Consider the following 12,098-nt stretch of genomic DNA (forward strand, 5'->3'; position numbering starts at 1 on the left):
GGCCTCAGATGCCAGTGGTCCTCCATCTATCTACACATCCACAACACTGATTGCTCTTCTGTGTGACCTCCGGCCCTGGCATTCCACTTAAACCTTCTACATCCTGTCACTTGCCCTTAATGGAAAAAAATGCACTAAGAAGGGGTCAGCACCCATGATACTGATGGGGGAGCCTTGTGTAGTGAATCAGGCAAAAGCAGATGACTTGACTCATCAGCCAGTGGCAGGTGAAGACTCAGTTTATTGTGTAATCCCAGAGACTAGCCAGGTTTTCTCTGAAACACAGCCTAGGTGGTCAGGGTTGGGGAAAGCTGAGCTTCTGCTCTAGAGACGAGTTACTGCAAAGATAACTAGATAAAACATGCAAGAACTTGCAGTCTGAAAAGGCAAGCTCGATTTCTGGCCCCTCCATGTCCCAGTTTGGGGAAACATCTACCTGATTAGAAGCTCAGCTGGCTCATGAAAGAGCCTGGTCTGGGCCTGCGGCCCCTGGAGTCATCACAGAGAACTTAATGCCATCTAATGCTAGGGGAACCCAAACAGAATGTCCTTAAAATAATACGCAAGCTGGAGTGTTTCTATTTGGTTTTCATGGTTTATTTCCTCATTGGGTCACAGTGGTGAGGTGGGCATGCCATGTAAACTCAAACATAACATTTAACTGAAACACACCCATTTCTAAACAGGCATCATTTCATGATACTTGGTCTCTGTTATAGTTGGTGTGATTGTCAACTTGACATGAACTAGACTCACTCGAGAAAAGAATCTCAATGAGAAAAATCTCTCAACACCTGTATGCAGGCCTGTGAGAGTATTGTCTTATTACATTAATATAAGTGGGAAGATCCAGCCCACTCTGGGCGTTGCCATTCCCCAGGTAGGAGATCCTGAAGTGTATAAGTACAGAGAAGGAACTGAGCACCAGTAAGTATGCATGCGCTTATTTCTCTGTTCTTGACTGTAGCTCTGCTGTCACTGGCAGTGTCAAGCTTTTGCGGCTGTAACTTTTCCATAATGATGGACTGTAATTTGTAATTGCATCTAAAGTAAACTCCCTTTCTCCCCGAGTTACCTTTTTGCCATGGTATTTTTATCACAACAACAGAATGAAAACTAGGGCAGCCTAAAATTCAGTCGAAAGTTTCTCTTGACGTGCCTCCTTCTATGTTTTAGGACTTCTAGGATATTATATAATAAGATTAATAGAAACCAGCCATTTTACTCCTTCTGTGTTGTAAATATTCAGCTGCTCAGAATCCACATCAAAAGGTTCTCTGCTCACACTAATAGACAGGTTTAATTTGGAAACAGTGGAATTGTTCTGAATGCACTCGTGAACACCAACATGAAATAGCAGGGCTTACTTGGGTACGTGGGGGAATGTGGCACCCCACTTTTGACAGGTAACACCACTCTTTGTCTTGGACATGGTTCCTCTGTAGCCGTTGCCAATGCCGGTCTTACATTCTGACAGATACACTGCAAGAGACACACACAGAGGTTCAGAGTCCAGCAAACAACCTCTGGAAGAAGGTGTGCCTGGCACAGTTCCAACACAGGAAAGACCTCTAACCAAGCCCTGCCTTTCTGCCCTCTGAAGGCCAGCTGCACATGCTGTCTGGAGTTGACCCTGTGATAGTTTTGACTGTTGCCATGACACACCTAGAATCTTCTGGAAAGGATGCTGATAGAGGAATTGTCTAGATCACCTTGGCCTGTGGGAGGATTTCTTTACTGAGTTAAATGAGGTGGAAAGACAGCACCATTCCATGGGCTTGTCCCCGAACTCTCTGAGGGTGAAGTGAGCTGGCTGAGCACAGGCAGCAGGCAAGCAAGGTGGTGCATATTATATCTCTGCTCTTGACTGAGGGTGTGATGCAGCTGGCTGTTCTAGTTCCTGCCTTGGCCTCCCCTCAGTAATGGACTCTGACCTAGAATTAATTCATTGTGAACCCAAACAATCCCTTGGCTGCTCTAAGTTGATTCCATTTTATTACAGCATCAGAATGAAACTAGAACAGATGTGTTTATCCAAAAGTTCTTCCCTCGGGTCTTCTGTGCCTAGTCCATGCCAGGGTTGGACCACAGGAGAACACAAAACAGGTCCAGGCCCACTTTCCTGGAGCATAAATCTTAGCAGAGTCAGGGCAGTGACAAAAGGAATTAAGAGAAACAGTTTGTAATGGGATGACATCACAGTGTCGAGTGTCAGAGACATAGTGGTCAGACAGAGACAGAGAGAGAAGGGAGACAGTTGTTCAGACAGAGGGGAGAGTAGGCTACTCAGAGGCCCAGGAGAGCCCATCCAGTCCGAGTGTTTCCTTTTTTATACAGCTCTCAATATACAAAGTACATTGAAATGAGGATGATCAAAGTGTTTACAATAGACATTCCCAACCAGCCTCCACTTACCAAGTCACTAGCTGTCCAGTGAGTTCCATCCTGTCTCAGAAACACACCCAAATGCCCACTGTGGTTTTCAATCGACAGGTCACCCCTAAGTGGGAGGTCCCCAGTGCACACCCTCTTCTGTCCCCAACAAGCGGTAGTAAAAGGTCCCAGGCATCATTTGTATTAATGTCTAATTATTCCATTTGGTGATGCTTTGTAATAAGCAAAGCTAAGATATGAATGTGGAAAGAGCAGTGCTCATAGTTCATATTTTTTGATTGAGTTGAATATCTTTTTTTTTTTTTTTGGTTTTTCGAGACAGGGTTTCTCTGTATAGCCCTGGCTGTCCTGGAACTCACTTTGTAGACCAGGCTGGCCTTGAACTCAGAAATCTGCCTGCCTCTGCCTCCCGAGTGCTGGGATTAAAGGCGTGCGCCACCACGCCCGGCTGAATATCTTTTTGTTCATTGGTTTGTGACAGGGTTTCACCATGTAGCATTGAATAGCCTGGGCTTCTCCATGTAGACCAGGCAGAACCTGAATTCACAGAAATCCACCTGCCTTTGCCTCCTGAGTGCTGTGATTAAATGTGTGTGCCACCATGACCAGCCTGTTGAAGATGTTTTTATGTGTGTGTTTGTGGTGTGTGTGTGTGTGTGTGTGTGTGTGTGTGTGTGTGTGTGTATAGTATGTTACTCGTTATTAGGGGGGGTGCACATGTATTTGTGAGCGCACCTGGAAGCCAGACGTTGGTAACAGGTGTCTTGTTCACGCCCTACGAGGGTCTCTTAGTAAGCCTGTAGCTGATTGATTTGGCTAGACTGGTTGGCCAATGAGCTTTAGATATTTACCAGTCTCTGCTCCCAGCTGGCACCAGGATCACAGCCACACACCACTCTCAACATTTTATGCAGGTTCTGGAGACCCGAACTTAGATTCCCTAGGCTTGAGCTTCGGGTACTTTACAGACCGAGCCATCCTCTCAGCCCCAAGCTGAATACTTTTAAGAGTTGAATTATTTTTAAATTTTTGTGGGATTCAATGTGGACAGCATACTCATGTAACTGACTGCATGAGCTTAGGGGTTGGGGGAGGCGAGTCATAAAGATCTAAGGCATTGCAGAATCAGTGTGCTACCAAGACTGCCAAGATGAGGAGACTGGTGTTGGAAATGATACACTGAAGCCCAGTGCAGAGAAGCCCCAGTGGGGCCCCAAATCCCAAGCAAAAGCTCTCTGCTCTCCATCACAAGCCAGCTGGGGTTTTCGATAAAAGCACACGATAATGTTTCCAGCGTATTTGTGCTGTTAAGATTCCCTCACTGAGGCCTAGTTTTTAGTTCTTCGACCTCCAGGAACTATTTCTAACAAACACCAGCAAACGAGCAACTTTACAACACCATAAACCAAAGGCCCACTCCAGCCTCCTTGGGAAGCTCCCTACCAGGAGTGGTAACCTCACATAAGCATCAAAGGTAGAAACTTGTAGTACATCGAGAAAGGGGGAACCAGGGTCATGGGAAACTTCTGAAAAACAGTGCTCTGTTACAGCAGGGTGACTATACCTTATAATTGTGTATTATATTTTTAAAAGAGATGGAAGAGAAGATCTTAAGTTTCCTAACACACATGTTTAAGGAGATGTCATTTTAACCACTCTGATTAGAACACACACACACACACAGCTTGAATTATTACAATGTATCCAATAAATATATAAAATTATATAATGGATTTTTTTTCTAGACAAGTTATTGCCTTATAGCTCAGGCTGGCCTCAAATATTCCATTCTTCTGCCTCAGCCTCCCAAGAATTAAGATTACTGGCTGAATTTTATTCTAATTATACCAGGAATAGTTTTAAGCTAGGAAGCTCCATTTCTTAGCAGTCACATGTACAGCTACAATCAAGGTACCAGTGACAGCAAAGGCCCCAGCCAGCCAGCCAAGATGGTAGCTTGGTTCTAGGGGTGGCGGTGGAGATAGTGTCATGTAGGGTGCATAATGTCACCTGATACTGGTTGGTGGGTCCTAGCAAAATCCTGGCTGACAAATTAGCAACCAGTCCAGATTCACAGTAGAGAAACTAGGACTGTTCACTAACCGACTTTTGACTTTTCTCCTCTCTTGTTTGTTTGTACCCAGCATGGTGTATATAACCTTTTGATCCACTGAAAACAAGCAAAACCAGCCTTCAAACTTCAGACTTCAGCCTTGCAACTCAGCCCTCCTGTTGCTCCTGGTTAATGTTTTACAGGTGTCGTATTTAAATGTTAGCAGCGCATCAAAAGAATCCCATTCCGTCCCCTTTCCTATAAAAACCTGGGCAATGGTAGGCAACCCTATGTATCCTACCCTTCCTATGATTTAAGAACTGAAAGCTTCACATGAAAGTTAGATTTACTTCACACTTGAATCTCAAGACTTAAAGATACATGGAGGCAAGGAAGGAGATACCAGGGACAACTCTCATTTAAGTCATTAGGAAGGGGGATCGACTGCGGAAATAATCTCAACTTAAAGGAAGAGGTTAACCATTGTGGTTTTGTGTGAGACATTACTAAGAGCACATGGAGTCAGATATTTCTTCAGCACTCCAGTACAAAATATTTGGAGAGCTGATTTGTTCCTATCAATGCTCTTATTGCACGACCCAGCCACACAGAAGAGGCTTTTAAAATGTCATAAATAGTCATACACGCCTAATAAGATTTGGGACCTTCTAAAAGACACTCCTTTGGAGTCCAGGCCACCTCAGGCCCTAAAGGATGGGATTTCTGGCCTGTTATAATGGAATCTGGAAAAGAAATCAACTTTTATTTATGTATCTTCAAAATCTAAAGTGAGGAAAATATAGCCCTTGAACAACAAAGAAGTGGAAAATTAAACAGAAGTAAGAAGTTTTGTTCTTATCTAAATGTTACTGAGGGTTGAAAATATCGGTGTCTATTGTGCCTGGGGTTAGTTCAAAGTAAGAGCCCAGGGGCATGGTCACCCTATAAAGTAGATGCCAGCATTGTAAGGAGCATTTAGACTCCTTTTCTCCCCTTCCAAGCAAAACCAAGTCTCCTCTTTCTCAGGCCAAATATAGAAATGATTGTGTAAATCTCATTCCTGTGCAGAAACAGGCTCAGGTCAGCACTGGCCAAATAGCCAATCCCATCTTAACTCAGAACTCAGTGTCTCTGTGATGCTCTCTGGTCTCATAAATTGAGGATATAGAAAAGGAAAGGGGTACCTAATAAAAAATATTAAAAAAAAAAAGGAAAGGGGGAGGAGATGGGGGACATGGACGGACCTCTCTTTTCAAATAAGATGACGTCTCTCATCCGGATGATGGAGGAAGTCTTGCTGTTCTCCGCCATGATCACGCATTGCTGCTCTTTGCTGTGGTACTGGAATGACCTGCAGGAGAGGGGGAAGACACTAATGAGTGTGTCTCTTGCTGGATCCTGGAGCTCTGAATGGTTGCCTCTGGTCAATTCTGTCACAGCGTGTGTGCAAGACAGTCCTAAGGACAAGTGTGTCAGCATGACAATCACATTCATATTCTAAAACGTCCACACTCTCCCTTGCCAATTGGGTTCAATCACTGTGATGTTTCTGTGCTCCTTTCTTCCTTCTCTCTCCTCTGTATGCCCTCCCTTCTTTTCTCCTTCTCTCCCTCCTTCCCTCCTTCCCTCCTTTCCTTCTTTCTTTTAGAGGCAGAGTACCTAGTGGGCCTGATACTTTTGTATAGCCCAGGCCAGCCTCGAATTCTCAATCCTCCTGCCTCGGCCTCCATAGTACTGGAATTACAGAAAGGTGCCACTGTGTCTGACTGCCTCTTTCCCAAGTGGCAGGCATTCAATTTTGTGGGGGGAGAAGCCTTGCTCTGTGTGTTGAGCTCTTTCTGAGATGTTCTGAATATGGGGCTTCCAAACTTTTAATTTTCCCATCAAGTCCTTGCCTCTGTGTTCTGCTTCGCCCCTCTCACCTCTCCTGTAGTTCGTTTCCAGTCAAGTTCAGAGTACCCCCTGCTCTCCACTCTAACAGTTCTGGGAGCTGCTGAGCCTTCAGGAGCTGATGCAGTTGAGGACTAAGGTCCTGAAAGGATGGCTCAGTCATCCAGGCAGTGAGAACTCAGCCCTGCAGGGCTGAGCTGTTTACTGCCAGCTTTATAAACAACATGGCTGCTCCTGCCCTCTGCACAGTACCTGCCTGTTGTTCTTTCTTCTATTTTCCTGCTTTGTCCCAACTGGCTAAAGCCTGGAGGCTATAGCTGCCTGGCCTTAGACTTCAGCTTCCAGAACCACCATGCATTTGACAAACTTCTTTCTTTTATAAATCGCCAAGTCTTAGGAATTCTGGTATAGCCACAGAAAACAGGGTAAACTTCTAACCTCTCTTCCCTGCAATAGAGGCTCGGCTTGGCAATGGCAGCCATCTTTCAGGCCAGATCTCCTGCCTGAAGTCTTGTGATCCTACCACAGGCCATCTCTGGCCCCTCTCCCTTTCTGGAGTGCCTCTCCATGTTCCTGCAGCCTTGTCAAAAATCCCTCTGCCTAGCTCACCCAGAATGCCTGACACTTTCTTAACTCCCTCAACTCTTCCCAGTGCTTTGTGCCTCTGAATCTCTACAGAAAATGCACTGAGCAGTGCCTCACAATAGCTGTCTTATTCTTTTACAGGATCATTGGTTCCTTTGACTGCTGTGTAAATACAGAAGGACAGACACCAGACTGTGTAGGTGTAACTCTTTGCTCCCCAAGACTTTAGGGAATGTTTTCAGTTTTCTTCATGTGGTCTGTAGTAAGTAGTTACTGCTGACGTCTGCAACTATAGCCCACAGCAAGGGTTGCTAATGCTCCTGCCCCACCGCTGTGTGTGTGTGTGTAGGCCAGATGTGAGCCTCGGGTGTCTTCCTCAGTCTCTCTCCCATTGTGTTTTTTATACAGGGTCTTTCATTGGACCTGGAGCTCTCCCATTGGCTGGATTGGGTAGCCAATGAGCTGCAGGGATCTGCTTGCTCTGCCTCCACAGTGCTATGACAACAGACACTTCCTGTTGCTTTCACATTTGTGCTGGGAATCAAACCCGGGTCCCAAACCCGTTTGCAATGCAAGTGTTTTACAAGCAGAGCCATCTTTCTACCCCCTTGTCAGAGATTTTTTTTTAAAGATTTATTTATTTATTATATGTAAGTACATTGTAGCTGTCTTCAGACACTCCAGAAGAGGGAGTCAGATTTCATTACAGATGGTTGTGAGCCACCATGTGGTTGCTGGGATTTGAACTCTGGACCTTCGGAAGAGCAGTTGGGTGCTCTTACCCACTGAGCCATCTCACCAGCCCGATTTTTTTTTAAAGGGAACACTAATAAATCTTCACAAGGCCTTGTTCTATGGTCCACGGGTATCATAAGCAAACCCCAGCCCTGTAAACCATCTTTACCTTGATTTTTTAAATTTCCATTTTAATTTAATTTTGATTTTTTTAAATTATTGTTACTGTATGTATGTATTGTAAGCACAGGCACATATGTACCAGTGCATGTACATTGAGGTCAGAGGACACCGTTGTGGTCCTCTTTCAACTCTATGTGTTCTCTAAAGATGGAACTCCAGTCCCTAGAGATACAAAGACAAAGGCTTTTCATCACTGCAGCCCTCCTTTCTCTTGAGTCAGAGCCTCAAGTGGCCTGAGACATTGGCACCCATGATACCTGCAGACAAAGTCTGTTTCCCCTTCACATTTGGCCAAACAGTCCGCTATGCCTCCTGCTGCGAGCTGCTTCTTGGTGAGACTGAACAGTGAAGCCCCTTGTGTGCTTACGTAGCCATCCAGCGAGTCCCCTTGTCCTGCAACAAAAGTGGAAAACTGAGCAAGTCAGATAAGGACATCGTTCATTATCACGTGGTGCGTGCGTGTGTGTGTGTGTGTGTGTGTGTGTGTGTGTGTGTGTATGTATGTATGTAAAAGCACATGCATGTGCATATTTCATGGCTTTTTAAATTATTTGCTTTTTACCAATCAAAGAACACTAGCTGTTATTGTGTGGCTGAATGCATTATGGTAGGGGAAAAAGAAGGACTCCTTACTCAGATAAGCAGTCCCAGTAGTTTGTGATAGATTGAAAGTACAGCTAGACTGGCAGATTAGTAACTGAGGCCCATGCAGCCACCTCTCTATTACCATATAAGAGCAAAACTTTAGAGTAAATTACTCTGCTCGCTATTGCTTGCCCTGTGATAAGGCAGTGAGGCCCCAGAGTAGCGACTTGATTTTCTTTTTTCTTTTTCTTTTTAAATTTATTTACATTTCAAATATTACCCCCTTATCTGGTTTCCCCTCCTCCCAGAAACCCCTATCCCACTCCTTCTCTCCCCCCTCACCTCCCCTGCTTCTATGAGAATGTTCCTCTACCCACCCACCACTCCTGCCTCCCCACCCTCAATTCCCCTACACTGGGGCATCTATCTAGCCGGCATAGGACCAAAGACCTCTCCACCCATTGATGCCTGACAATGCTGTCCTCTGCTGCATATGCAGCTGGAGCCATGTGTACTCCTTGGTTGGTGGCTTAGTCCCTGGGAGCTCTGGGGGTCTGGTTGGTTGATGTTATTCATTTGATCTTCCAGGAGAGAACACAGCATGGGATGCTGTTGATCGACTGTCAATGATATATGCTTTTCAACGACATATACTTTTTTTTTTTGATGATGATGAAAGCATCTGGCATTTCAGAGAAAGTTATTAAAAAGTAGAGCCTGGAAGCCAGGCGTGGTGGCGAACACCTTTAATTCCAGCATTCGGGAGGCAGAGGCAGGCGGATTTCTGAGTTCAAGGCCAGCCTGGTCTACAAAGTGAGTTCCAGGACATCCAGGGCTATACAGAGAAACCCTGTNGGCAGAGGCAGGCGGATTTCTGAGTTCAAGGCCAGCCTGGTCTACAAAGTGAGTTCCAGGACATCCAGGGCTATACAGAGAAACCCTGTCTTGAAAACAAAAACAAACAAACAAACAAAAAAGTAGAGCCTGGTACAAATACTGGCTTCACTGTTTGTTGTTGTTGTTGTTGTTGTTGTTGTTGAGACAAAGTCTTTCTACCTGGTCTGGCACTCAAGCAATCCTCCTTCTTCAGCCTCCCTAGCGCAGAATTACATGTGTGTGCTACCATGATTTGATTTTTGTGTGAGATGCAGTCTGAGACAGGGTTGCTTGGTTTCCCTCTTGTCCCCATAGAATGTGGTCCCAGCTGCCAGGTGTCCCCTGAGCTAAGGTGCAAAAATGCTGGCTTAAGCTTAGACAACTCTGCTCCAAGCCTGAAGCCCTGCACTACTCTTTTGTGTAAATACTCATGGTTTCCATAGGGGTGAGAGGACAAAGAGGCTCATGAACATAGCAAAGTCTTCATGGAATTGGGCAACATGGCAACCTTGGCCTCTAGAGGGAAATCGAAGCCAGATCCAGCAAGTTAACAAGTGACCAGGATCGGAAGCAGGAACACTTGAGAAGACAATCGGTAAACACAGACTCATCTTTGAAAGCCTACCCTCTCCCTCTCTGGTGACTCCATCCCTTCTCAATGCTCCAAACTGGAGAGCTGGGTAAAGAGTGTGGAGTTGGCTAATGCCTTTTACACTGTCAGAGCGCTTGCTATGGGCATAAGAGATTATGGAGAAATGGAACATTTTAGGCTTCTGTTCTATTCCAATTCAAACTCCCACCTTGAGAAGACCCAAGCTTTGGGGACCTGTAGAGCTGCATGTGATTTGGAAGACATACAGTCATTCCGCACAGTGTGTCTAGACAGAGTTGGGCTAACCTGTGCAAAGAGTTCTCGGGGAGTGTGCCAAGGAAGGTCTCGGATGACAGTGGAGAGGAGAGAGCCCTCCTGTTTGGACCATCAGTTTTGTGTCATGTTTATTGGTAGACAGCCGCTGAGATCCACCCAAGGAGCTGCCACTCCAAAGACATGTCCCCAAGAGGAACTGAATCTTTCCTTTTGTATTTGAAATTTTTCTCCAAATCTTTATCTCTTCTGTTTACCTCCAGGGCTCTTGTAGAAAATAAAGTTTAATATAGTATATTGATAAGGAGACTTGAAACAAATCTTTTAGTAGGAAAATTATTTCTTTGTAACAGATTAAATATAGATGTGTATTACCATCAAAGCAAAGAGGCTTTTTTCATTACTATAGTGTGTGTGTGTGTATGTGTGTGTGTGTGTGCATGTGTATGTATGTGTGTGTGTACTTGAGTGTGCAAAATTAAATCTCTGCTGAGCTTGATGGATGACACTTTTTATCCTAGCACTTGGGAAGCAGAAGTGGGCTTCTGAGAGTTAAAGGCTAGCCTGGTCTACATAGCAAGTTTCAGGCTGGTCAGGACTATATAATATGACTTTATCTCAAAAAAAAAATCAGTAGTTTGTACACAGCTGTGGAAGAAGCGTTTTTATCCTCTCCCAGGCTATTTCTGTGCAATAGGAAATGAAAGTCAAGCCATTTCTGTAGATAATGACAATAAGTACTTTGACAAAGACCTTATGAAGGAATGCCCCTCAATTGCCAGAGATACATGTTGGTCCTACTACAGAGAAGCTGCTTCAGAGTGACCCCTAAGCTTATAGTGTCCCCAATGCTAGTTTCTACACACACACACAAAATGTGTCTAGGAACCCTGACCTCTAAATAGGTATTTGTTTAATTACTGCAAATACATGTCGCTTTAAAATGGACCTATGTGACTCACGGAAGCATCAGAGGCAGATGTGTACCCATGCAAAGCCTTCCTCCAGCCAAACAGAAGACCCCAATGGAAACAGGATGGCTCGACAAAAGTTTCTAGTCAGTCACGCTGAAAACAAGCAAAGAGGCAGACCATCTAACCCCACTAACTACCACCACCAGGAACCGAACCCAGAACCTCAAATATGCTAGCCAAGGGCTCTACCACTGAGCCACATCACCCTCTAACTACCTTTAGAGTCTTTAGTCAGACCCCTCCAAAATCCCCCTTCATTTAGATTTACAAAGCCACTGGTGGCTTGCTCTGCCTGTCCATCCCTACCCAAACAGTATTCACAGGGAAACTGAATTTATATGTCGAACTCCTCAGTCTGACACTTTGAGCTGAAAGTCCCATAAGCCAATAGCTCATTTAAATGAATTGCCCAAAAAGACACAGCAAATCTATTTTTAATGGATGGCTAGAATTTTTAAAAAGGGGAACGAAACATGTGCATCAAAATCTTACCTGGTTTCAGAAGCAAGAGAAACAGAAGGAGTACTTCCTTGTGGTCCATGTTGGGACTGGCCAACAGCACCTGGACAACTGTGTCCCAGTCCCCGGTGTTGACTTAAAGGGGAACAGAGGCATCCACAAGCAAGGTAGTCCAATGAGGTTAATTATTCTCTGGGGCCCCTGCCACTGTATGCAGAAAGAGCAAACATTACCTCGAACAGGGAGCTTACAAAATGTTTGAGCAGAGCCTGTGGTAGATGCTGGAAGTGATGGCAGTGGCCCTCCCCACTGGACCCCTACACCCTGTTACACCTCTCCGTCCTCCCTCTTCCCTCTTTCCTCCTCCCTTCTCCCAAGCCACCATGTTGCCAGTCTCCTCTCATGTCTTTCTCTCTTCTTCCTTTGCTGAGTGCCTCCCATATGCCAGGTTCTGCCAAGTGGTCCATACTCAGCCTCGTTTGACCTTACTGGCAATCGG

The 12,098-nt window shown here is 45.1% G+C and overlaps 1 protein-coding gene across 1 annotated transcript in view; it reads right to left on the reverse strand.

The window, feature by feature from the left end:
* Positions 1 to 11,831, reverse strand: part of Plg (plasminogen) — a 41,708-nt gene extending 29,877 nt beyond the window's left edge. Inside the window, exons 1-4 of the mRNA XM_021186265.2 lie at positions 11,633 to 11,831; positions 8,098 to 8,233; positions 5,692 to 5,798; positions 1,368 to 1,482 (exon numbers count right to left, since the gene is read on the reverse strand). Of these exons, the coding sequence (XP_021041924.1) occupies positions 1,368 to 1,482; positions 5,692 to 5,798; positions 8,098 to 8,233; positions 11,633 to 11,681 (407 nt within the window). The 5' untranslated portion in view covers positions 11,682 to 11,831. The remainder of the gene's footprint in view (positions 1 to 1,367; positions 1,483 to 5,691; positions 5,799 to 8,097; positions 8,234 to 11,632) is intronic.
* Positions 11,832 to 12,098: the final 267 nt, after the last annotated feature.

Source organism: Mus caroli, chromosome 17 (genome assembly GCF_900094665.2).
Source record: "Mus caroli chromosome 17, CAROLI_EIJ_v1.1, whole genome shotgun sequence".
Taxonomy (NCBI): Eukaryota; Metazoa; Chordata; class Mammalia; order Rodentia; family Muridae; genus Mus; species Mus caroli.